The sequence below is a fragment of the Sprattus sprattus genome (assembly GCF_963457725.1).
Source record: "Sprattus sprattus genome assembly, chromosome: 16".
Lineage (NCBI taxonomy): Eukaryota > Metazoa > Chordata > Actinopteri > Clupeiformes > Clupeidae > Sprattus > Sprattus sprattus.
The window spans coordinates 5916265-5944179 of NC_137914.1; the positions used below are offsets into that span (position 1 = coordinate 5916265).

The window sequence follows — 27915 nt, forward strand, 5'->3', positions numbered from 1 at the left end:
AGGAAGCCATTGTGGACTAGTAAAACATCACTGTCTCTGTATCCTCTTCCTCTTCTTCTTCCTCTTTCTCTCTTTCTATTTCTTTCTCTCTCTGGGTTTGGGTCAATTCTACCTTCAGGAATACAATGAGAAGTTTCTGCGTTGGTCACTGTTTCTGTGCAGGTTTTGCAGCAGCTGCTCAGGCACATGAACTTTAGACAGTTTACTTTACTTTAGACAGTTTACTTTACTTTAGACAGTTTACTTTACTTTAGACAGTTTACTTTAGACAGTTTACTTTAGACAGTTTACTTTACTTTAGACAGTTTACTTTACTTTAGACAATTTACTTTACTTTAGACAGTTTACTTTACTTTAGACAGTTTACTTTAGACAGTAAACTTTACTTTAGACAGTTAACTTTACTTTAGACAGTTCTGTAAAACACAAACAAGCCAAAATGCTCTGCAGTCAAGCTGATCCAATTTCCAGACAAACAAAAAATGATTACATTTCAGATATTTGATTAGAAAATGTAAATGGTCTCTGGCCAAAGTTATGAGCAGTGGATACGCAGGAGGTGAGGCTCCAGAGATGGGAACTGGCTGGGTAGCTTTCATTAAAAACCTAATTAACAACCTAGCAAGAGCGGATGCATTTTCCTTAAGTTGGAGTGCACAAAAAGAGATCCTAAATGGACTGAATCACATTAGTCAAGGTAACCTGAATCCCAGTCCTGCCAAGTCTAGACACCAGAGTAATACATCTCAACTGTGAACTGTGTTAAATCATGTATTTTTTTGTATCTGTTATCATCAACCAGCTCTGCTGATAGATGGTTTTCTCTGATGTTGTTTTCTTTGGCATTTTTCCGCTAGGACGATGAAGTGGTTGTGCAGTGTGTCGCTGCAATCCAGAAAGAGAACCGCAAGTTTTGCCTGGCAGCGGAGGGCCTCGGGAATCGAATCTGCTTCTTAGAACCGACCTCTGAAGCTAAGGTGAGGCTGCCCGAGACGACCTCAGCACGAACTTCACTTCCCAGGTGCCATTTTGTCACTGCGTACTGGCAAGCATGGTTTCCTGAGAGGCATCGATCACAACGGCAGTAGCTGCCAGGGGGAGATGTGTAATTTAGTCATAAGTGTGGCTATGGAGGAATGCTAATGAATTTATCTTGAGGCGGAAGCTCAGAGCAGCATTTCACTAACGGCTCCTAAATTAATAGTCATACATCAGTCTGCCAGGCTATCCTGGCAAGAGCGACATATTCAGGCCCTTTGAACTATTTTACGCTACTCAAGAGTTGATAGAGCTGGCACAGTCTGTCTGCCACCTGTCATCGTGAGTTATTGTATATAGACATTCCTCTATAAAGTGTATTGACGCCGCTGTGAATGGATTTACATTTTTTTTAAGGCTACCTTCAGCAAGAACACACAGAAACCATTAGACCCACCCCCCACCCCGCTCCAGTCCATGTGTGCAGCGGCGAGGGAGAGATGCCCTGTCTCTTTAGTAGAGTCCTGATTGGTTGGAACAGCTGGCATATTGAGTTGTTTCTCATAGACTACAAAGACAACAGGGACATTTTCATAGAACACCTGCCTTCTTGACAGCTGTCAGTTTAGCTGAAGTATTCCAAATGGTGTCACCTGCAGCAGAGCGGTTGCCTGCACTGTGTATTATTGCGCAGTACAGTAAGCTTGCCAGTCAAACTGAGAGATAAGACATGGATTTAGATTTGAGACAGACATCATGTCATGCGAAATATCAACTGATTTAATGGGGTTGCTCTGAAGACTACACTCTGGGGAGTCAGCCTGCGAGTCAAACTGCAGTGTTAGACAGGGCCAGATTGAAATATCTGATGTCATGTAAAATGTACCTCTCCTCTTTCCCCTCCGTCTCGAGGAGTCTGGTTAGTTTGAAGAAAATACTCTGATGAAGGGTGACTACCAGAGCACTGCGCCGCACCGCCATCATGAAAACAGTCAGGAAGCTAGAAGGCAGAGCAGGGCAAGGCAATCTATCTCCTTGAGAGCTGTCTCTGAGGGTACCGCTCTGGGTCTGTCTATTACTCACATAGCCCCCCCCCCCCTCTCTCTCTTTATCTTGCTCTCGTTCTCTGTCACCCTCTCTCTCTCTCTCTCTCTCTCTTTATCTTGCTCTCTCTCTTTTGCTCTCGTTCTCTGTCACCCTCACTCTCACTCGCTCTCTCCCTCTCTCACACTCATTCTCTCTCTCTCTCTCTCTCATTAGCTCATGCGTTCTCATAATCACCTTCTCCTGCTTGCATTTCACTCCGTCCCCTCCCTCCACTCCCCCAGGGTCAGAGGATACTAGGGTGAGATACCTTACTCAGAAAAGAGAGAGAGAGAGAGAGAGAGAGAGAGAGAGAGAGAGCGAGGGAGGGGAAAAGAAGAGAGTGGCACTGTAAGCCTGCCAGTGGCAGACCCCAGCTCACTGTGTGCCTTCGGTGCCCTCTGCACTCCTGGTCTATCCCTGTTTAAGGTGTGTGCCCCCTGGTCTACCCCCGTGAATGATCTGTGTGTGCCCCCTGAACTTTATCACCCTGGGCCTACACCAGGAAGCTCCGGCGCTAAGGTACCCATAAGCACCCATGGTGTTTTAACCCCTCCGGCAGGAAGCTCTGGCGCTTAGGTACCCAATAAGCACCCATGGTGTTTTAACCCCACCGGCAGAAGTGCTGCAAATGAGCACCAGAGGTCTGGAAAGAGTCCGGAACCAGATATGTATGATGTTTTTTTTCAGTCATTATGCCCTTACGAAAGATAATAACATGGTTGGATCATTTGTGTATTGTATGTTTTTACAGCAACTGTCATCTGTTGCTCACTTTCACCTACTCATTTTGGGACAGTTGAATCCCTTTTACAAATGAAACATTTGAATTCAGTTTGAATTAAAGTGTGTATCCAGTTTACTGAACATATAAAGAAGTGTGAGGGTGTGGGGTTAGGGGACTGAAAGCTGTCGCTAAACGAGAAACAAAGGCGAGGCGCTTCATTAGCAGCCAGCCGGCAGCAGGGTGAAACCCAGGACAGGAGGGGTGAAACACAGGACAGGAGCTACAAATTAAAAGTCTGCTAAGGGGACTCACTCATTAATCATTAAAGATGGTGGGGGCCTGAGTGGGGGGGGGGGGGGGGGGGGAGGCAAGGCCACGTCCCTTTGCTTTGTTTAAAATGGCGTCCTTGTCCACTAATGGGGAGGCCTTTTCCTCAGTGATAATAGAGAGTGAGTGAGAGTTGAAGTAGGCTTATCTGTGGCAAACAGACGAGGATAGTGCCTGTACTTGATAACATCACCGGCACTTTATAGAGAGAAAAAGAATCTCAGGACACCTAGATGATTATTTCATAAAAGTGCAAAGAAAAGAGTTGGCACCTTCATGCCTTCTCCCCCAGGCATGCTGTTATGGCCGAAATTATGGTGCATTGACTTAAACGTGTGTGTGTGTGTGTGTGTGTGTGTGTGTGTGTGTGTGTGTGTGTGTCTGTCTGTCCCCTCAGTATGTCCCTCCAGACCTGTGCGTCTGCAGCTTCGTGCTGGAGCAGTCGCTGTCAGTGCGAGCCTTGCAGGAGATGCTGGCCAAGACTGGCCCCGAAGGCCTTGGGGTAAGCATGTCTGTCATTTGGGGAGACAGATTGTTTTCTCAATCTCTCAACTCCCTTCTCCCAGATTGTCTGTCTGTTTGCTTCTATCTCTCTGTACTTGAGAGGTTTTTTGTGGCTGAGTAGAACCACTAATAAATGTTGTTTTTTAATTTTCTTTAACCAGCTTGTTTGCTCCATTAATTTGGCGCCTATGTAAATATTTGATTCAAGTAGGTATGCAGACCATTCATGCTAGTTTTTATTGCAGGCATAAGCCACAATATTCTTGTTTAACATGAATTCTATGGTCAATCATTTTGAAAATTATGAATCATAATCAAATGATATGAAGCCAGATAGGAAGAGAAGTAATTATTTTGTCAAGGGGGGGGGGGGGGGGGGGGGGGCACTGCTACAGCTTGGCACAGAGAATGCCAGGGTGATTCCCTTTGGCTTTAAGTGATGTCAGCTGGGGCCTGTTGTGCTGTTCTTTGATTTACGCGCTGGAGTCACGTTTCAAAAGCATTGCGAAAGGTATCCTCAAAGCCGCTGGAGCGCTGCCATGTTTTATGAACCCCGCGGTGAGCAATCACCATTTACGACGTGGCCATTGTGTTGCACCAACCGCTGTAAATCACCAGCGAAACAGCCCTCGCTTCCGTGTCGACGTTCAGACAGCCACAGCCCTCGCTTCCATGCTGACGTCCACGCAGACACAGAACACGTGGAACAGAGGAGTTATGGTCATGGACCAACTGCTGACAAGGTTTTTTTTAAATGACATCATGCCACTCCACAACACAGCACATCAGATGATCCAGAACGCGGTGGCGCGTCTGGTGTTCAACCAACCGAAGAGGGCACACGCCAACCCCGCTACTCATTGAGCAACACTGGTTGCCGGTAGCTGCTCGCATTAAGTTCAAGTCACTTATGCTTGCCACCACTTGCTACACCTCCATCACAGGGGATGAATTTGTTTCATGGAGAGGAGTCCTTTAGCCCTGCCGTTTCTTTTCAATCAAAATACTTTTTTTGTAAGCTTGTGAATGTGAATGGCTTTCAGGTTTTTTTTAGATAGAATATGCTGCTCTTACTATGTTAACATTGTTTTCAAAATGTTTTACTATTTCTCAACATTTTGTGTTACAATGTCATTTGATGTTGTAATTACAGCATTTTGCACAGTAATTACAATGTCATACTTCCACTAATAATGTTAAATGATCATTCGTAGATAATTGATTGCAGTATATACCCATAGCAGCAATTTATTCTTAACTTTCCTATTTTTCTCAATTCTGTATTTTTGTTCAACATTGCTAGAATCCTGGTCATGAAAAATGGGTATGTTAATGTTTCATTTCCTGTAACAATGCATGAGTGCTACTCATCTTGGCTAAACAAAAACATCTCATCTTCCACCTCTAAATGTGTTCCAAACTGACGCTTGATCAGTCCCACACTCTAGGAGTAACAGGTCTGGCCACTCAATAGCAACATCCAGACCGTAAACTCTGTGCCAAGTCAATCAATAAAGTCATGTCATATTGGCATTCTGAACAAGAAGCGGACACAATATAGATACAAAAGTCTATATGTCTAAGTCTAAAGAGCCTCGGAGAATCTGAAAAGAATGAACCCCAACCGCCCACGTTACTGACATGTAAAATCGAAGAAATATAGATGATCTGAAGCGGCACATATTTAGACAATTTCCTCTCTGTTAAGATGAATGCACTTGTCAAACCACATGCCTCAGGCCAGTTTTTCACACCTTGAGGCACTACAATTAAGAATATTTATTAAACTGGCTCCACCACTCCCAACAGTCATTTGTAATTTCTCCACACTAACTGCCCGTGACCAAAGGCACATCCGTTTTGATAAAGTAAGGCGGAGGTACAAGGAAACATTTTTAAGTGGAAGAGAGGTGTTTTATGCTTCAGCAGGTTTTGTTTATTTTTTGTTTTAGAGCCTGCCCATAGTATGTCTAACACTATCAAACAGCTAACCCCTTATGTAAAATCTCCAAATGAGTTAGTTTAAAGGGAGAGCAACACAGATGTTTGTCGATATTTCCCCCCTCATGTACAGTGATCCTGTCTACTAGTAATCTACTACCGCTTCTTTACAGGCCTGAGGAGATTGCTTATGGGTTGGATAACAGCGAAACTTGTATTTCTGACCTTGCAATGACCTTTCTTTGCAGTTGGGTGCCTAACATGATGAAATTTCAAAGGGCACCATTGAGGAAATGTTCTGGAATTTGGTGGAATTCCAGAATTTGAGGGATTCCAGAATGCAACACATTGACATGAACATCTTTTTTTCACACTGCTTTGTCATAGTATGCTTTCATTTTGTATCAATTATTTTGAGTACTTGAATGGAACACTGTTTCTTCCTTTTCCTTCCATTTCGTCAAGCGCTTGGGTGGATGATATCTTTTCTAATCTCAGATTCTCCTTCAATTTTAATCCATTCGTCCATCGGACCCAGACAAAGCCAAGTACATGAAATGTAGACTAAGCATTTAAGCAACACCAGTAAAAGAGTAGAATTTCCTGACCATGCTTTATCTCAGATAACTTATGCTTGGCAAGGTCAAGGGATGACCTAAGCTCAGTGGTGTAGTGGTCCCTGGAGAAGTGGGTATACTCTTTATTTCTTTTAAGCAGCCCATTCAGCACAGGATTAACGTCCTGTTTTGAGAAGTGGGTATACCCAATGCTGACTGAAAAATAAATGGGTATACTCCGTATACCTGCGTATACCCTGGACTACACCACTGCCTAAGCTCTTTGCCTCAGGGTCTTTGCTAAATGTAAGGAGACAGCACAGTATCAGAGCGGCAGCAATGCTAGCATGCTAGCAAAGGTCACACAGCTTCATGTGAGGCGCGGTATCAGCATGACAGCTGGCTTGAAATAAGGAGCCTAGCTTTGCAGCAGCAGCTGGGAACATGGGTGGTGGTGGTGGTGGTGTGGTGGTGTGGGGGGGGGGAGTACTTTCACTTTTTTCCTTTTGAACAAACTCTTCCCTTTGTGGTCCAGTGACATCATCAGACAGCCAGGCAGGCAGGCTCACTGTTGTACACTGAATGACTGTATCAGTGCAGACCAACAGTTAACCACATCACAATCTCCCTGTGTAATTAACCTTGAGCTATCCTTGCCAATTAAAACAGCTGGCACAGTAATGACTCTCAGTAGATAGCTCAACATCCACACAAACATGTACTCATTAAAATCCAGTGTTTAATATTCTTAAGAGGTTGTGCCCCAAGTTGTATTTCTGATGTAATCGTATCTTTTTCCTTAACGCTACCAGAAGCTAACAAGAAAGGTGGGTAATCTTGTGTTTTAAAGAACATTCTTATCAAGTGGACCTCTACTTAGAATGGAGTTCACATTTCCTCATGTGTGATAATACCCAGTGAAATTTTGTTCCCGTTCAAACTATGCAACGGGAAAAAACTTCCTTCTAACATTCCCATGGTACCTACTACACTTGCATGCGTAATGTTTTGACTTTTCTTTTCTCCCATTTTGTTATTTTGTGATGTCCAGGGCCCTATGCTCAAAACAAAACGTAACCTTTCCAGAAACTCTGTGACTCTGCTTTAATGTTCTACCCTTTACTGTGTGGGTCGGGTCCTGTTTCGTCCACAGGCGGTGCAAGGGGGCGGACACCGGACCCTCCTGTATGGTCACGCCATCTTACTGAGGCATTCCTTCAGCGGAATGGTGAGAATGCGCGACACCTATTAAACCCTGCGTCCGAGTCTCTCTCGGCCTGTCACTGATTCAGGCACCTTGCACTGACTCTATTATCAATGGAGGTTGCCACGGTGATGGCCAGCACTGTACCCTATTGTGTTTGTTCCGATTCGTCTTAGTATTCTTTTCTTTTGCTTGATAGACAGCAAAAACGTATCTGTCACAAACTGTCAATCAAATTTTGAAGAAGTGGCCCAGTGAGTTCAAAATGACTCATTGGCCAGTATCTTATGATGTAAAGGTTCAAACGAAACAAAACTTAAAACACAAAATCACTACAACATTCTTTGGATGCACGCCACATTAATTTTGTGCCATTTTATCCTTGAGGGGTGCTACAACTGATACTTGTCAATATCTGAAGAACAGCTTAACGTTATGATCTGAAATATACATGTATATTATAAATATAATATAAGATATATATATATAACATTATTTTATATAATAATGAAATATAATATTGATTATACTATATATAATAGACTTGGCCACATTTTTAACATTTCCTTAAGTGCCAATGTCCTCTTTCACCTGTCGAATCCTTCAACCTTTTCATAGATATTATTTTGTCCCTAATGTCTTTATTTTCTTGCATGCTCTTTGCAGTATCTTACGTGTCTGAAGACGTCGAGGTCCCAGACAGACAAGCTATCATTTGACGTGGGCCTGCAGGAAGACACAATCGGTAGGGAAGATTTACATTTCGGTCCGTGTTCATTAGATTAAAAGGTGTTTAAACCTCAACCTGGTCAGTCCAATCACATTAGCCAGGCCTTGCTTGCTTCGATATCGACATGCATTGGCAAGCAAAACATACTGGGGCTACTTTCTGGTAAGAGCAGTGGCAGGGTGATTTTTGAGCCACATATAACACAAAAAAAGGCCGATTCATCAAACGAAAGATCTACGTCCAAACCCCTGACAAGATATTTCTGAGTGACTCGCTGAGATTGTGCTATTTATACTCATTATGCCACCCAGAATAGACATTGAGGGGAAAGGGGGTGGAGAGGGGAGGGGGAATGAGATGAAACAATTTGAGTTTCATCACTTGATATGACGGCCCTGTGAGAACTCGACAGTATATCTGATGATTGAAAGGAATGACTTGTCATCACTCTCGTCAATGACAAACGCACCACTGCTCTCTAATGAAAGCAGTCTTAATGAAAGCTATCCTCTTTGCTAAGTCTTTTGAATAATTAGAAAGATGCTGGTAATGATGTTTTTTTTTTTGCATTTAAGCACTTACAGTTGAGTCTCTCCTAATCCTTTTTGTTGTGTTTCCTGCCTCTGCAGGGGAGGCCTGCTGGTGGACTATCCACCCTGCATCCAAGCAGAGGTCAGAAGGTGAAAAGGTCCGCATCGGTGATGATCTTATTTTGGTCAGTGTGGCATCAGAGAGATACCTGGTAAGTTCTAAAAACCTTTTAATTCAGAAAGGCGTTTCCTACTTTTTAAAAACGTATTATTCTTTAAACGATGCTTTTGTTATGGGATGTTTTTAACTATGTAGCATTCTGAGATTCTGTTTGAATGTAGAGTGCACTACAAATTAAATGAATTCATTATTATTATTATTATTATTATTAAGTACAGTGAGAGTAAACCATTCATGGCCATGACCAGTCGATGTTATCCTGAGTAATGCAAAGCAACAAAGTGTTAGCAGAGATAGCTGGAAAGTGCATTGGGACTTGAAGTTCTTAGTCCAGCTCCTTCTAACCATCCCTGTTCCCAGCTTAAATCACTGTCTAAAATGCTCTTAAAAAATCTACATCAGGTGTGCTCAGATAATCGAGAGTACCACTGTCAAGTTCAGTGAGGTGTGCAGAGCAGTGAAAGAAGGATGGAAATATGGAAAACTTGCAGATTTGTGGATTTCAGGAGAAAGATCGAAAAATAACCCATTGAGGTCTATGTCTTTATACTGGCCTTGACGAACTTATTAAAACATCAAACGGGTTTACATTTATGTATGATATATTCTACCGGAGCACCTGGGTTCTGCGACTTCTCACGTCCACGTCATAACCGGAACCCCCGTGACTAACTTATTAATATTTGTTTTGGTTCTTGGGCCTTTTTCTGTTGTTTACCCACACCCTTAATTAACTTTCTTGCTTGGTCCCCCCTCGGACTCATCCCTAAATTCTGCCAGCCTTGCGACGTCCTGGACTGAGCTGCACAGATTGAGATGTTGCGCCCTGTTGCAGCAACTCAGAAAGGAGGAAATGTTTTTTTCCAAGAGATGACAGATGAATGGAAACAGGTTACCCCCCCCCCCCCCCCCCCCCCTCTTCACCGCCTCCCCCACAATGCAGCTTTCAGATAATCAATTCTCACAGTTCCGAATCCCGGTGGCCCTTATGGGAAATACATGCAGAATGGGATGTGGTGGCTGATATAGGGCTCGCTCTACTAATCTGCGATAAAAATCTGATTACCAGAGAAAACCCATTACTCGCTCGTCCTCTGAGTGAGGCGTCTAGCGAACAAACTGCCAGTTGATGAGCTCCGTGGCCACTGAAGGATGCCGATGGCTTTGATTAAGTGACTTGTCTGTGGGACGTGTGGACTGTGACACCGAGCCCTGGACTCCCCTATGCTCTTTAAGGAGTAGAATTTACAATTAAAGCACGACGTGAACAGTGGGAGAGGGTTCTGCTCCTGTGAATGAAAATGCTGCAGCTCTGCTAGCCCTCGAGCGAACGCAGAGCTCTTTCTCACCAGTTTACAGTCCTGCCTGCCCGGGGCCGTCGCCTCTCCCTGCTGCAGAGGGAAACATATTGAATCTAACACGGTCAGACGGATTAATCGTGTTCCCCCGCAGAACGAGGGGGAAACCCTTTTTGTCATTCCAGCTAGTCTTTGGCCAGCGACTCACAGTCCCCTGATTTGAGTTGTTCTTTTTTTGATGGAGAGAGTGAAACGATAATCAGCTTACTGTGTGAACAAAACGCCGCTTTTTGAATAAGAGCTGGTTGAAGGCCGGCGGAGGAGAAGGCAATCATTGTCGGCCCTCTCTGAAGCTCCTGCACAGAACCACTTAACTCAGACAAGCTGGGGGGGGGGCACTGTGGCGCAAGCCAATAAGCCCCCCATGTACAGGCTTCATTGCCCGCGGGGACACAGGTTCGATTCCGGCCTGATGTCGTTCTCCCGATCCTCTCCCCACGTCTTCTCCGCCTCCGCCTTCCTGTCCACAACTCTTCACTGTCCTGACCAAATAAAGGCATAAAAGGCCAAAATAAATCTTAAAAATTCAGACATGCTGTACCGCCCGCAGACAACTGGGATGAGCTGATGTGCCTGGCCATTATTCTACCTTCCCTCCCAGCCCTCTCATATCCCCCCTCTCTATCTCCCTCTCATATTCTTCCTTTCTCTCTCTTCCTCTCTGTCCCTCGTCTCTTTCCCCCTGTCGTCCTTGGGTGACCTTTTTAACTGTGAGTGTGCAGACATCTGAAGGGAGCTCCCCAGGTGGATGCTGACCTGGCTATGGATCCGGCCTTGCCACAGGGTTGCGGATTATACGGATCTCGGAAAAGTACAATATCTGCGTCATATGACGTCATACAGGAAGTGTAACGTACTTTCAGGCATTGGTAGGGGTACCGACACCTAGTTTTTAGCCTTATACTCTAACCCTAACCCTAACCCTAAAAAATCCTAAGAAGAAGTTGATTCTGACACTTAGAAAACTTTTCCGGGATCCGATAAATCAGCAACCCTGCCACAGTCTCTTGAGGACCCTTATTTCATTGACAGGCAACGTTGCAACTTGCAACGGGCTATGAGCAACGAGCAAAATCCGCCTTTCATGAACTCAAGCTAATTCACTACAAACATGGTTGGTTTAGCGCTTAGTCGTCCCACTCGCTACGTGATAGCTTCAGTTCACGTGGCACGGACCCTGCTTGTTGCCCGTCAATGAAATCAGCGCCCTGAGTGTTCCTGTATGGTTTGTGTTTCCCCTCACAGCACCTGTCCATGTCCAATGAAAACGTAACGGTGGACGCCTCCTTCATGCAGACTCTCTGGAATGTTCAGCCAACCTGCTCAGGCAGTAATGTAGCAGTAGGTGAGTTCACAGCTATGCTCTCCACATCCATGAGGTCAAGAGGTCACAGCTATGCACTACACATCCATGAGGTCAAGAGGTCACAGCTATGCACTCCACATCCATGAGGTCAAGAGGTCACAGCTATGCACTCCACATCCATGAGGTCAAGAGGTCACAGCTATGCACTACACATCCATGAGGTCAAGAGGTCACAGCTATGCACTACACATCCATGAGGTCAAGAGGTCACAGCTATGCACTACACATCATTGGTCAAGAAGTCACATATGCATCCATGAGGTCAAGAGGTCACATATGCATCCATGAGGTCAAGAGGTCACATACGCATCCATGAACATCGTCAAGAGGTCCAACTTCTGTTTGTTAAAACCTACCTGACCAGTTAATCAAATGCTATTTATTAGGGTTGGGTACCGAGAAGCGGTTCCAATATGGCACCGGTTCCAATACATCCTGTACCTAGCCAGACTGAAATGCCACGCAGATTTCAGTGCTTCCTTTCGGCCCCTGAGCCAATTGAAATAAATAACAGCAACAAATCATGCAGCTAAATGATCAAAACTTACGTAAAATGTTATCTTATAAACAGGAATTATTTCAGGCTGCAACATGAAACACGGAGGCTGGTTTCAAATCAGTACAAAACTAGCAATATATACTAGCAGATTTTGTGGGGCACATTTAAAACTGCACAAACCTCCCAATGTAAACTTTGGCCTGTGTCGCTCACGGTCATTGGTGATTACATAACAACAGTCTTATGACAGCTAAGAGCAGGCAGCATTTCACAGAGCAAGCACAAACAGAGCTAGCCGACGTGCACAAACTGAGCTAGCAGGCAAACAATGCGACGTGCAGCAAATGCAACAAAACAATGGCGTGTAAAGGAGGGACAGAAGTCTCTTAAAGGGGCAGTACAAATTCACATACCCAGTAGGTTCAAGTAACAAGATTAATTATAAACAAGATAGAAAAGATCAGAAAATCAGAAAATGGTGAAATTTCATGAAATGAATGCAAACTAAATAATACATTTTTGAGGCAAATGTGATCATATTTCTGCAAAAGAATTACTGAAGTTTGAAGCTGAAGTGTGTGTACAGAGTGTGTGTATGTTTTGTATTTATTTATATTTATTAGAGAGTAGACGGTTGGTAACAGTTAATATATTGTTCATAGTTTGAAGTTAAAAGGTTTGAAGCTGTAGTTTGAAGCCAAGTGTTTTGTATTTATTTATATATATACAGTATACCTTAAAGTATCATTCCGGATCAATTGCTAATCGCTACCGATATGCTAGCGGCTAAAACCAACGAAATCTTTTGAAATGTGCTGACTTTGACATTATGACAAACTAGTTAGTCAACAACTGTCCTAACACAGTAAAACATCAAGCAAGTGCAAAAACAAGACAAAGCAAGACGGCAAATAAGCTACTTACTAGTTTGGCAAACAGAAGAAATCGGGGCGGCTTCAGGCAAACCTACATTTAGCAGTAATATGCCTACGGACCCTGGTATGGCAATGGCACGGAGGCGATTCTCCGTAATAAAGTCATTGTAGTGCCCCAATTTTTTGCAAGCTGTTATTTTAAGGTAAAACTGCTTATCCTAACCCTAATCCTGAAGTACAATTGTTGCATACTGTTACTTTAAACAGTTTATATATTGTTCAAGTTGAAGAAAAAAAATTGCCTTGGTAATAAAAAGCCTTTCTTTAATGTCGTCAATCATAGTTTTGTGTTATCATTTTTTTAAAGTAATCGGTTCAGGCACCGTTTAGGCAACGGTATCGTTTTAAAATTATCATTTAAGCACCGCTATCGGAAAAAAAAAAATGATACCCATCCCTACTATTAATATGAATTCACTTTTTGATGAAATGTTGTGAATAAATGAATTGACATCTTATAGAGCTCTTCTCAAACTGGGGTTGTTTGCATCCCGTAGGTTATGTGCAGGGCGGTCAGGTGATGCGACTGTTCCACGGGCATGATGAGAGCCTCACCATACCAGGAGCTGACCAGAGGTGGGTTGCCATCACCAATCGCACACATAGATGCCCCTCAAAAAATGACATGCGTTAACAATGGCTTTTCAGTGTAGATGTAGGGTTTAGACATTAAGTTTATCCAGAAGAAGACTGAAAAAAGCTCCTCAGCAAAACCTGCCTTTCAATGCATGTTTAGATGTTAGTTGAGCTGAGTTTAGAAGTTAGATTTTAGTTTATCAAGACCAGTTTATTTCCAGACGGGTTTCGGCCTAAGCCATCGTCAGACACACTGACGATGGCTTAGGCCGAAACGCGTCTGGAAATAAGCTGGTCTTTATATCAATGAGAAAAGCTTGAGAGTGCGGTTTAATTCTTCTCAAAGTTAACATTCTTTTACTCGCACCCGAAAACGCATTTATTTTTTGGAAGTAGAGCGCGCCTATCCCTACTAGTTTTTAGTTTATCCCCTGTTCAGCAGTGACAGCATACCCTCAGAGCCTTTTCTTAGAGAGTGGTGCATCACGTCGACTTAGATTATGTAACCAAGTCTATTACCATGTTATAGTTGATTTTAATATTTCCCTTATTGTCAGTCAGAGTGTTTTGGTCCCCCCAGTGAAGCATGATCTGTTCTCTTCTTTTAAAAGTTGTGTTGTTTCCACAGGATAGTGAATTATGAAGCCTGATCTCTTCTCTTCTTTTAAAACGTTGCGTTGTTTCCACAGGATAGTGAATTATGAAGCCTGATCTCTTCTCTTCTTTTAAAAGTTGTGTTGTTTCCACAGGATAGTGAATTATGAAGCCTGATCTCTTCTCTTCTTTTAAAAGTTGTGTTGTTTCCACAGGATAGTGAATTATGAAGCAGGTAAAGGAGGCTCCAGAGCCAAGTCGCTGTGGAGACTGGAGCCTCTTCAGATCAGGTGATTTCCCCCCTGTCTTTCTCTGGCTAGTGTGCTGAATTATTCTCTCAGTCTCCCCCCTTCTCTCTGTTCCTCCATCTCTCTCTCTCTCTCTCTCTCTCTCTCTCTCTCTCTCTCTCTCTCTCTCTCTCTCTGCTCCTCCTCTCTCTCTCTCTCTCTCTCTCTCTCTGCTCCTCTCTCTCTCTCTCTCTCTCTCTCTCTCTCTGCTCCTCTCTCTCTCTCTCTCTCTCTCTCTCTCTCTGCTCCTCTCTCTCTCTCTCTCTCTCTCTCTCTGCTCTTCTCTCTCTCTCTCTCTCTCTCTCTGCTCCTCTCTCTCTCTCTCTCTCTCTCTCTCTCTCTCTCTTTGACACTCTCTCTCTTGCTCTGTCTCCCTCCATCTCATTCTGTCCCCATCTCACTCTCTCAACTCTTCCCTGTCCCACACTGACAGGCCTAGAGAGAATCAAAAGGCTGTTGAATTTTAGATGACCAGGCTTCTAGAAGACTCCAAGCCATTGCTACCCTAGGATCTGAGAACTGTCTCCTTTGATTATGCACAGTCATGTGCACACAGGAGGAATGAAGTGTGTGTGCCCCTGAAATATTTCACTGATCTTACACACCCACGCAGCCACTAAAACACACCCAAAGAGTCTCAGCAGATTCAGTATTTATGACTTACCTATCTGGCTTGGCCAATATTACTTTTAATGCATGCAGTTTAAATGATACATACCAGTCTATCAGTTTTAACTCCTGTTCCTGTTGATCCCATGTTCTGAATACCTGACTGAAGTTGTGAGGGACACTTTTGATCAGCTGGACGCACCTGATTTAGCTGATACAGAGTGCTTAAATTTCACTGCTTTAAATCAGATGTGCTTGGTACTTCGATACTTTAGAAGATATGCAGGAAAGCTTAATTCTCTCAAATTCTGTTCATAAATTCATATTTGTAGACATAGACAAGGGGAATCCATAATTTTTCGCCTTGTGCATTGACTGAACAGGAGCTCAACTCAGACTGTTCCATGTTGTGTTTATATTCTTGTTCTGTATTTAACAGCTGTATACTGACATGCATGTGGCCTGATTGTGTCCTCTGTGCAGTTGGAGTGGGGGTAACCTCAGATGGGGGCAGCCCTTCCGTCTCCGCCACCTCTCGACGGGCCACTACCTGGGCCAGACGGAGGACCAAGGCCTGGTTCTGCTGGACCGCGAGAAGTCCAACACCAAGGCCACGGCATTCTGCTTCAGGTCCTCAAAGGTCAGAACCGGCATCCGGCAGACCGGATTCTACCGGCACGATAGCCCGTAATGAATCCACTATGCCTGCAAGGCTGCACGGCAAAGCCACAGCACAGAATAGCTCTCCATTACAGGATCTTATGCAGGCACACGATGGCCAGGGCCAATAGTAATGGGCTTGGAGCCGGAGCAGATGGCAGGTCTGTGTAGCCAAGCGGAACCTAACACAGAGGATGTGCTCCAGTGGTGCGGAGATGTGCTTCATTTTCCATGCTGTCTTGGTTTTCTCGTAACTTTCGCAGTAATGTTCCCATATGTAATAGCATTAGCTCCAGTTTAGAGTATAATAAGGCTAATATTCCTCGAGGATTGGGAGAATCTGTAATTACCATGGCTCGCTCGCTGGCCCATAATTCAACTTGAACTTTTCCCAGACTTTAATACGATTGCAAAGGGGCACCACAGCCGAAAGTTATAATTGCGACTGCATTTCCCTTGCTATTTATTAGCCTGCTGTGTATCCATCATCATAATTGTGGCGATTCATGGTGACTCACTTACTCATGCTTTCGCATTGCAAGAACAGGTTGCAGTGGAGATCAGCCACTGAGCGGTTGCGTTCCGCCTTTAATCCATTGAAACATGAATATATTATACTCCCCACTGTTCTGTGCATTTCCATTGTGTGTGTGTGTGTGTGTGTGAGAGAGTGTGTGTGTGTGTGTGTGTGTCATCATTTCATTTTTCCTCTGTCTTCCCGGGGCAGGAAAAAGTGGAGTCCGGCCCAAAGCGAGACGTTGAAGGCATGGGGGTGGCGGAGATCAAGTACGGCGACTCCGTCTGCATCGTCATGCATGTGGCCACGGGGCTTTGGGTGTCCTATCAAGCGCCCGATTCAAAATCCTCGCGCCTCGGGCCCCTCAGGAGAAGGGTGAGTATGCAAACACGTCCCGTCACGTCACGCACTGTAATAATCGCTTATAAATGTTTAATAATCGCTTATAAACGTCTCTACCTTTCACATGAAAAGGCTCCCATGAACAAGCTTAAAGGCTCCCATTAACTACTCTTTGAGTAAGTGAACTGTCTTTTTACTATGTGATGACACTCGTAAATTTTGCTCCAGAACACATGCCCATAAACTACGCCCATTAAAACCAGGATGACAACATGTTCCAGCTCTCCTTACACTGGGATCATAGGCCAGGGGTCCATGAGTCAGGTGCCGTGTGGACAAGCATGAGCTCGGCGAACACGCGATCCAGGAGGGTAGCCGTATGGAATTAATGGCAGAGCTCTGCAGTCAGACGTGATAACGAGGGAAGCACGGCAGATGCGCTCTCGCTGTGCCAGGCGACGGATTAGCTGTTGCAGGTGTGGCAGACTCTTAGCCATGCCCATGTATCCGTACCCAACCCCCCCCCCCCTTCGCCCCCCAACCCTCCTGTGAGCTACGGCCAGAAACAACAGCCGCCACCCCTGCCTGCTGTGCTGTACTGCTACCATTAGGGGCCTTGGTGCAGTGCCCATTCCTGACCCACTCCAGGAGACTATCAGGCTACGCTTTTAATCCCCTCTATCGGATGAAGCTATCTTATCAGAGGGACATTCAGTGGGCAGAGCAACACCGCGTTAGTGTCTCAAGGATGAAATCCATCCCCCCCCCCTCTACTCCTCCCCCCCCCTCCCCCCCCCCTCCCCTTCCCCTAAATTAGATGGAAAAGACATTTGATTATCTAAATGTACCGCGTTGGCTGACTGTCTTGTAATGTGTACTTCCATTCTCGGTGAGTGTTTGTTCTATGAGGTTTCCTGAGACGTCTGGCCTCTGTTTGCTTTGTAATGAAAGGAGCTGGAAATAGTTTTTGATCTGATTTCCCTCGACCGTTGCTGGAGTTTAGTCAACCTCGAAATGTGAAAGATGGGCCCAGTCCAAATCATTTGTTTTGACAGCAGAAAGTACAATTTAATATTTTTCTGCAGCTCATAAGTAACATCAAAAGGAATCATCTGGAGACAAAATAAACCGACGCTGCAGTGTCCACATTAGGCAATGGGCCACTGCCATTCATTGTTTACTGATTTTGTCTCTTGTTTTCTTATGTTGAAATGAATGTTTCAGCCATCGTCCATTGTAACTACTACCTCTAAGTAAGCACACTGTAATATCATGTAACACACTGAGTTGTGATGAGTATTATATTAGTAATATTAGTAATTAGTAATATATATATTAGTAATATATATATTATATTTATATAACAACATTGATACTTACGTTTACACAAGGTTAGGGTTTCGATGGGCATCAGTACATACGTAACATACCGGGAAAATGTATTGTAACACAGTGGTGAAAGTGTGTTGCACAATACTTAATGTATAATTAACAATGTAATTAGAGCAGAGTGTTGAATAGAGTGGGGGTCTTATGCTCTCATACAGTGATCTGATTGGACGTTGAATGTATACATGATGTTGCTGTATTGTATATAAGCAGGTGTACAATAAATGATTGTTCTCTTTCCGGTAAAGTAATTCCGATGGCCAGCTGTGTGACTTATCCCTCCGTAATTGTATAGATAAGTAAACCGGTTATTCTACCCTAAGATGTACACCGCAACACAGAGTAATATAACGGGTCACCAATGTTTTCAGCGGTGTAGAGGCTGCTGTGTGTGTGTAGCAGCTGTGTTGTCAGTGTGGCCGTGTGTGTGCCTCGCAGGTTGTCCTGTACCCAGAGGGCCACATGGACGACGGGCTGATCCTGCAGCTCTGTCAGCACGAGGAGTCCAGGGCTGCGCGCATCATCCGCAACACCACCCTCCTCTTCAGTCAGTTCATCAAGTAAGATGGAGAGTCACTACTATAACCTCAGGAAACTTATGCTGCTATATTTTTATCTGTATGTTCTACTTGTATTATGTAATGTCTTGTCTGTATGTTCTACTTAGTATTAGGTCATGTCCTGTCCTATCTGATGTGCCTGTGCACTTTATATGTTTCACCGTAGGAGAGTGGGAAACGTTCTTTCGATTACTTTGTATGTCTTGACATTTGAAGTAATTGACAAATAAAGCTACTTTGACTTTGACTTTGTCATCATGTCAGACGCTTTCTGCATTACAAAAGATCTCATATATAGCTCATATATGGTATCATACAGTTAGGATCATTTTTGAGTGACCACTGAATCCCCACCCTTTTTAGAACAGTGAAGCTGAATCCTTTATATATTTTCTCCTCTCACAGCTTCTCCTCCTCATTCTTGAGGCTTCTTTATCCTCAGCTCCGTTTTTTTTTCATCATCCAATTCTCCATCACGTTTTCTCAAACATTATTTCTCTCTCCTTTCTTCCCTCTCTGCCTCCCTGTCCCTCTCCCAGGGCTCTGGACAGCCTGGGCGGGGAGAAGAGCAACGAGGTGAGCCTGCCCGTGGGTGAGGTGCTGGAGACTCTGAATGACCTCATCGCCTACTTCCAGCAGCCCGACTCGGAGCTGGAGCATGAGGAGAAGCAGAAGCAGCTGCGCTCCCTCATCAAGCGCCAGGACCTCTTCAAGGAGGAGGTGAGGAATATTTATAACTGCAGCCGCCGCTCAGGAAAGAAAAAAAAAAAAAGATGTGAATGCCTTTATTCCTTTACTCACTGCAGCGCTTCCTCGCAGTGGGGAATCTCTCATTACAGTGTTGTCGTCCGTGCTTAGATCCACTTAGATCCACAAGTGTACCTAACATTAAAGGAAGAGTGACAGAGAGAAGTGCTATCTCAGATACACTTAGGAGATAAGATACGAATACCTTTATTCACCGTTGTGGTTCCTCACTTTTGGAAATTTCACAGTGTTGTTGTCTGAACTGAGATTCACAGGTATACATCAAGGGTAACACACACACACACGCGCGCACACACGCGCACACACGCACGCACGCACGCACACACACACACACACACACACACACACACACACACACACACACACACACACACACACACACACACACACACACACACACACACACACACACACACACACACACACACACACACACACACACACACACACACACACACACACAGGTATACATCAAGGCTAACACACACACACACACACACACACACACAGAGGTATACATCAAGGTTGACAGAGGAACGTCATATTTAGCTGGGGTGTGGTGGCCCAGTGGTAGATTACAGACTAATTGCCAAATGATGTTACCCTGCCACAGTCAAGAGTAGCCATCTCACACAGCCTGACAGAGTACTTATTAGGCATGCAATGTGGGCAGTGGTGTAGTGGTCCCTGGAGAAGTGTGTATTCTCTTAATTTTGCCAATTTTTTAAGCAGCCCACACAGCACAGGATTAAACGCCCTACTCCGTATACCTGCGTATACCATGGACTACACCACTGAATATGGGCGAAGACTAGCAAAGAGCTCTGTCTTCCGCAGTAAAAGAAAATGCAGAGATAGATGTAGTCAGTGTTTTTCATGCACTGACAGGCCAATAGTATGCCCTTCAAAACAAGTCAAAACTCTGAGCGTGGCAACCCTTCTAAGGGTGTAAGTTTGTCAGCAGTGTGTCAGCAGACAATAAGATGGAGTGTACGTTTTGTTTTACCCCCCACAGGGAATGCTAACGCTACTCTCCAACTGCATCGACCGTCTGAATGTCTACAGCAGCGCTGCCCACTTTGAGGAGTTAGCTGGAGCAGAGGCCGGAGAGGCCTGGAAGGACATTCTGAACCTCCTATACGAGCTCCTGGGTAAGGAATGGTCATCGACTCCAAACCATCAACAAAAAAACACACACACAAACACATATATACACACACACAGCAGAATACATATATGCACCAACACACCGACATACATCTCTTCACCAACACACACACACACACACACACACACACACACACACACACACACACACACACACACACACACACACACACACACACAGACACACAAAGACAAAGACACAAACAAGCCTCAACAAACACACAGACACACACACAAACACACACTTTCTACCCTCTTACACTAAGAACATCTTCAGCCGTTCTGCGTCCACCTGTAATGCTTTGCTGATGCTGGTGACAGCAGTGTTGTGACAGGCCTCAGCATCCATCAGTCATCCTGAGCACAGTGGCTCGGGCACAAATGTGTTACTGCCTGCCTGCCGTCGCCGCTGATTGATGGGGGGTCACCGTGGAGAAAAGCCAAGGACTGGCAGACCTGGGACTTAATCATTGATGCCTTCAAATGCCATTAGTCATCCCATAACGAGGGTGACGGTCTCAAGAGCTTCCTCGTGCGCTGTTTGTTCACGTATGCCACGTGCGCCGTCTCCCGTTTGTTCTCTCTCTCATTTTCTTTCTTTCTCTCTCTCTCTCTCTCTCTCTCTCTCTCTCTCTCTCTCTCTCTCTCGCTCTCTCTCTCTCTTTCCGCGGCTTTGCAGATTACAGCAGAGACTCATGGGCCCCTCTGATCTCGACTGCAAAAGAAAAAAAAAAGAAAAAAAACTCTGCCATTGATTTTCTTTTTTTGTCTCTGCTTTTTTGTGTGGATTGTTACTTTTGTCTTTTTTTGTGCGTTTGTTTTGGGGTGGGTGGAAAGAACAACCCATCATTTTAATGACTCTCCCAAGTCACCTTCCCTGCCTCTATATTTATAGCTCCAACAGCCCCCCTCATCCACATCACAAATGCGCACACACACACACACACACACACACACACACATAAACACACACACACACACATAAACACACACACATGCACACACACACACACACACACACACACACACACACACACACACACACACATAAACACACACACAAACACACACACACACACACACACACACACACAAACACACACACACACACACACACACACACACACACACACACACACACACACACACACACACACACATAAACACACACACACACACATGCACACACACACACACACACACACACACACACACATAAACACACACACACATAAACACACACACACATAAACACACACACATAAACACACACACACACACACACACACACACACACACACACACACACACACACACACAGGTGGCCTTGATGAGCCCTTGATGAGCCGTTTCCCTTTACTTCCTCTAACCCATTCCTTTACTTCCTCTTACCCATTCCTTTACTTCCTCTAACCCATTCCTTTACTTCCTCTAACCCATCCCTTTACTTCCTCTAACCCATTCAATTCCTTCCTCTTACCCATTCTTTTACTTCCTCTTTCCCATTCCTTTCCCTCCTCTAACCCATCCCTTTCCCTCCTCTAACCCATTCCTTTCCCTCCTCTAACCCATTCCTTTCCCTCCTCTAACCCATTCCTTTACTTCCTCTTACCCATTCCTTTCCTTCCTCTTACCCATTCCTTTACTTCTCTTTTCTATTCTGATATCCTGGGTGATTTTCACCCCTTGAAGCCAATTTCCTTTTTCTCATAAAGTGGACGTGAGCCTATCACCTAATTCCTTTTTTACTCCCCACATCTCTTAGTTTGTTATTCTTCCCCTGTCCTTCTCTTTCCTTACAGTCTTGGCGTTCTTCACCCCCTTAAAGCCTATTTCCTTTTCCCCCCTCGTCACGTCTTAGTCGCTGTTGTTTTCTCATTCAGGAGGCTGATTGAGTGTCTCTGATCCTGTCTGGAAGTCGCCCTCCGGCAGTATTCGCTCACCGATCGCAAGAGTCTCCCCATGCTGTGGCTCATCTCATATTTCATCCACACTCAAGGCTCAGTCTGCTGTCAAATAGCGTTTTGTTATGGGAGGGGTGGGCATGTTTATTAGGCAGGTGAGGAGAGCCCTGCGCCCTGCACTGGGGAGGAGTGTGGAGATTATGGGAAGGTCTTGCACGCAGGCTGCATCCAAAATGAGGGGCATCCACTCACCTCCTGTCTCCTTTCTCTCCTTTCTCCCTTTCTTTCTCTCTCTCTCTTTCCTTTCTCTGTCTGTCTCCATTCTCTCCTTTTTCTCTCTCTCACTCTTTCTCTCTCTCTCTCTCTCTCTCTCTTGTTCCTTTCTCTCTCTCTCTCTTTTCTTTCTCTGTCTGTCTCTGTCTGTCTGCCTCTCCCTCTCACCTTCTGTCTCCATTCTCTCCTTTCTCTCTCTCTCTCTCTCTCTCATTCCTTTCTCTTGTTCCTTTCTCTGTCTATCTCTGTCTCTCTGCCTCTCCCTCTCACCTTCTGCCTCAATTCTCTCATTTCTCTCTCTCTCTCTCTCTCTCTTGTTCCTTTATCTCTCTCTTTCCTTTCTCTGTCTGTCTCTGTCTCCCTCTCAGCGTCCCTCATTCGTGGGAACAGAACCAACTGTACGCAGTTCTCCCGCAGACTGGACTGGCTGGTCAGCAAACTGGAGAGGCTCGAGTCTTCATCAGGTACATGCAAAGACTCGTCATGCCCAGTGGTGTAGTGGTCCCTGGAGAAGTGGGTATACTCTTAATTTGTTTAAGCAGCCCCATACAGCACAGGATAAACACCCTGTTTTGAGAAGTGGTTATACGCAATGCTGACTGAAAAATAAGTGGGTATACTCCGTATACCTGCGTATACCCTGGACTACACCACTGTCATGACTCATATTTATGGTCAATTCAATTCAACTGACATTAATGTGAATGACAGAAATGATACCTTACACTGGCTTTGTGACTTTAGTAATCTCTTGGATTCGATCACATGATTAAAATAAGTATAAGATGTTCCCTCCATTTTCCTCATAACTGTCCCTCCTAACAGAGGCTTCAAGGAAGGGCCAGATATGTACCAGTAGCGTTAGAGAGTTCAAAGCATGAACCCTAATTAAAATTTGTAAACAATAAGTGCCTACGCAGATTCACAGTTTCTACCTAAGTATGCATTAAACAGCCCCAAACTAAGACCCTTAACTTCTCTAACTGCCTTATTTTTCCATTTAAAAAACACTCTTAGATATAATAATTTCGCTGAATTCACGGCTTTCTGTCATGTAGTGCCTTTCTTAAGGGTATAGTATAGTGCACAGCTTCAAAAGAAGTGGGTTCCATTTTGATTAGGTGCCTTTCACTTATGTGTATACAGTACCAGTCAAAAGTTTGGACACATCTTTCATTTCTTAGTTTTTTCTTAAATTGTATTATTTTCTACATTATTGATTGTTACTGAAGACATTTAAACTACGAAAGAACACATATGGAATGATGTACCAAACAAAAAAAGCGTTATCTACCATGCAAAAAATAATAGAAGTGAAGAAAAATCTTCTCAAAAAATTATAAGGTGTGTCCAAACTTTTGACTGGTACCGTAGGTCTGCAACTCTCCACTGTGAAATTCCCAGAGTTCAGCACACTGTCTGAGCCATGTGTCTACAGTGGCTCTGAGAAGTTGCATCAGCGCGGAACAAAAGGTCTCGTCTCCCTTGCTTCTCTCCCCACAGGGATCCTCGAGGTGCTCCACTGCATTCTGGTGGAGAGTCCAGAGGCCATGAACATCATCCAGAAAGCACACATTAAATCCATCATCTTTCTGCTGTACAAGCACGGCCGCAACCACAAGGTCAGTTCCTCCACACACACACACACACACACACACACACACACACACACACACACACACACACACAAATAAACAAACAGATGTCTGTCGAATGCGAAAGATAAAACACATCAGAGTGCCAAACCTCACTAAATCCTCTGCCCATTCGATTCCTGAGCATGCATAAACAGAACAGAAGAGAATGCTAATTTTACTAAAGAGAAGTTACAGGCCAGTTACAGGCCAGTTTAGCAATAAACATTAGTTGTTAGAGTTCGTCCAAAAGGGACATTCCATGTTTAATCAACCTGGGACTCTCACCTCAAATTTGTATAAGATTTTTTTCTGGTAGAAGAAAAAATCAATAGGAAGGAGAAATACCAAATAATGTGGGTAATTTTCGGTTTTACCCTAATTTAGTCTTCAAGATACTTAGAAGTTCCCCCCCCCCCCCCCCCCCCCTCGTAAAAGTGTCTGTAACTTAATAAATAATAGATTGAATGTTAAATAATGTAATAATTTCTCCTTCATGTTGATTCATCTTACAGCCTGAAAAAATACATATACAAAATAAAATACAAAAAAAATAAAAATATATATGTGATAGTGATTGTTTTTCTTTTCTGTTACTTGCCTCTCCGAGGAAAATCTTTTAAGTGTCACAACCCATGAGTGTATGACCCTCTGTGCTGTGGCATTCCTGGCATCTCTCATGAACAGCAGATGACAGATCAGATGCTTTTAGTGTGTTGGAGAATCTCCCGTGTGTTGACTCAAGAAGCGTAGGAGCGTAGGGTGATGTGGTGGGGGGACATTCCGTTGCCCTGTAAAAACCCTAGGCATCCATCCCTGTGTACTCACACTCCCATTATTGGAAATGCCTGTCAAGCCTCGCTAGGCTTCAGGCCTGACATATGGACTACGCCACTTAAGTACGTTTTCTGGCACTGAAAACAGCTGCTGTACAGTGGCTCTATTTTACGGTTCCTCTCGAGTTCATCGTGAACTAAAGTTTCTGACTCAGCCGTTATTTGTGTGACTCATGAAAATGTAATTAGTAGTATCTTATTAGTGAGCAATCCGACTGTTATCACATATTTTCTCATTCTCTGTTCTGTGTTTGTGGGGTCTTAATGCAGATTCTGGACATCCTCTGCTCGATCTGCGTTTGCAATGGTGTGGCAGTACGAACCAATCAGAACTTTATCTGTGACCACCTCCTCCCTCGGCGAGATCTGCTCCTCCAATCACGAATGGTCAATGATGTCCAGAGGTAATAGCTGAGTACTGATTGGTCAGTGATGGTCAGAGGTAATAGCTGAGTACCGATTGGTCAATGATGTCCAGAGGTTATAGCTGAGTACTGATTGGTCAGTGATGTTCAGAGGTAATAGCTGAGTACTGATCGGTCACTGATGTCCAGAGGTAATAGCTGAGTACTGATTGGTCACTGTTGTCCAGAGGTAGTAGCTGAATACTGATTGGTCAGTGATGTTCAGAGGTAGTAGCTGAGTACTGAAATAAGTGAACATCCACGGTCTAAAGTCTTGCCCCAAACCTTGCTCTAGTATGAAAGATTAACTACTAGACACTTAATACTTTTTAAGTTAATCGATATACACTGCTGTTGAAAAGTTTCAAATCACTAAGAATGTTATCTGACTTTGCAAGAAAACTTATTACAGCTGGAAATAGTTGATTTTGAATGGAATATCTACATAAATGTATAATATATAATAATATCAAAAATAATATAGGTGTGAAAGGCTCATTTCTGCCACTATAACGAAAATATGAAAAATAATTTTATCCTATTTATCCTAAATTGTTTAAAAGGCAAAAAATGTATTAGAAAAACACTTTCCAATTCCGTTTGTGTGGCTGAAGATTTGTGAAGCTATAAAACGGACATTCTTTGGGCTACTTGAGTGTCTGGAGCGTCAGCACTTGTGGAATTGATTGTGCTCTAAAAATGCATCAGTCTGTTGTTTACCTGAGAGATGAAGGCTGTTCCACGCAGGAAATTGGAAAGAAACTAAAGGTATCTGTCGTGTCTATGCGACCACTTATTAATAAAATAATCAGGCTCACTCGGAGGTTAAGTTCACACGTGAAACATCACTTGGTTTACTTGAGGTTCTGCACTAAATGTATACATGGGCATCGCGAACAACCAACAGGAGAACAAGGCATAGGGGAGCGCCTACACACAATAAATAGATCCCATTAAACACCACACTATCTTCCTGAGGCGAGCACGACATCCATCACAGAACAGGCTTTAACCAGGATGCACAGAGAGGCAAGAGGCTTAGGTGGTACAGGAGGTAGAGAAGTCATTTAGTAATCAGAAGGTTGCTAGATCGATTCCCTGTCGAAGCGTCCTCGAGCAAGACACTGAACACCTAATTGCTCCTGATGTGCAGTGTGCCATCAATGTAAAATGTATATACATCCTTGTAAGTCGCTTTGGATAAATGACGAAATTAAATGAAATGAAATGGTAGATAACTGCTGAGGAGGATAGGAACATCACAATCTCTAGTTTGAGAACCAGATGCCTCACATGTTTCCAGCTGACAGCTTTAGTAAGCATAAAACACTATCACCCACAAAGCACCAGTCTCAACCGCAGAGGCGGGCCCAGGTGCAGACCATTATGACGGGCCCTAGTCAGTGGCGTAAGGCAGTGGTTCCCAAACATTTTACAACCCGCACCTAACCACCACCACGCCCACCACCACCTCCAAATTATGCAAGACTGATGTAGAGAAGAACCAGTGAAGCTCTAATGCTGTAACGTTTGTAACTGCAGTTACAGGATTCTTTGACGGAAAGACATTTTTGCCAACTTTGACAACGTCTTGACTATACTCGACTAGATTATTTTTGTACTTTATTCTATGGGTATGATGTTCCAGACTTTTAAACAGTTGTGTATATTACCCCATTAGTTGGGGTTATGGTTAGGTATAGGGGGTTGACGATCTAAAGATACCGTATGTACTTACTTTGGTCACTTTTCACCTACTTTTTTTTTTCTATGTCGTTTTCAATTTCTTGAAAAAGAAAAAACAAAAGGCAGTATTTATTGTTACACCAGGTTTTTATTGCTCTTAGCTTGACTGTTCTCTCCCTTGTACGTCGCTGTGGACAAAAGCGTCTGCTAAATGACTGAATGTAAATGTAAATGTACTTTGGTCCCTTTTCACCTACCTCTCCTTCTCTTTATCACACACACACATATTCTCTCCTTCTCTCCATCACACACATACATATTCTCTCCTTCTCTTCATCACACACACACATATTCTCTCCTTCTCTCCATCACACACATACATATTATCTCCTTCTCTTCATCACACACACATATTTTCTCTCCTTCTCTCCATCACACACACATATCCTCTCCCTCTACTTGCTCCCACCTCGCTCCAACCTCTCTAGCACCAGTAATGATCCAGTGTTCCCACCTCTTCACAGCATGCGACCCAACATCTTCCTGGGCATTAACGAAGGATCAGCCCAGTATAAGAAGTGGTACTTCGAGCTGATGATCGACCAGGTGGACCACTTCGTGACCAGCGAGCCCACCCACCTCCGCGTCGGCTGGGCCACCACCGTAGGCTACGCCCCGTACCCTGGGGGCGGAGAGGGGTGGGGAGCGAATGGCGTGGGCGACGACCTCTACTCCTACAGTTTCGATGGGCTACACCTTTGGTCAGGTATGTCTCAGGGCCGCGTGTGA

General features: G+C 44.2%; 1 protein-coding gene across 5 annotated transcripts in view; it reads left to right on the top strand.

Annotated features, from left to right (window-relative positions):
* ryr3 (ryanodine receptor 3) overlaps nt 1–27915 on the top strand; it is a 107176-nt gene that overhangs the window by 11008 nt on the left and 68253 nt on the right. For 2 of the 5 annotated variants that reach the window (XM_080853694.1, XM_080853695.1), the window contains exons 2-19: nt 858–977; nt 3513–3617; nt 4923–4943; nt 7271–7345; nt 7988–8066; nt 8681–8793; nt 11366–11465; nt 13418–13496; nt 14306–14380; nt 15470–15626; nt 16374–16538; nt 18333–18454; nt 18994–19174; nt 20238–20373; nt 22935–23030; nt 24070–24188; nt 25307–25440; nt 27651–27892. In XM_080853694.1, coding sequence (XP_080709820.1) covers nt 858–977; nt 3513–3617; nt 4923–4943; nt 7271–7345; nt 7988–8066; nt 8681–8793; nt 11366–11465; nt 13418–13496; nt 14306–14380; nt 15470–15626; nt 16374–16538; nt 18333–18454; nt 18994–19174; nt 20238–20373; nt 22935–23030; nt 24070–24188; nt 25307–25440; nt 27651–27892 — 2119 coding nt within the window. Of the gene's footprint in view, nt 1–857; nt 978–3512; nt 3618–4922; nt 4944–7270; nt 7346–7987; nt 8067–8680; nt 8794–11365; nt 11466–13417; nt 13497–14305; nt 14381–15469; nt 15627–16373; nt 16539–18332; nt 18455–18993; nt 19175–20237; nt 20374–22934; nt 23031–24069; nt 24189–25306; nt 25441–25504; nt 25517–27650; nt 27893–27915 lie in introns of those variants that run through there. The other 3 variants (XM_080853696.1, XM_080853698.1, XM_080853697.1) reach the window with 2 other exon arrangements.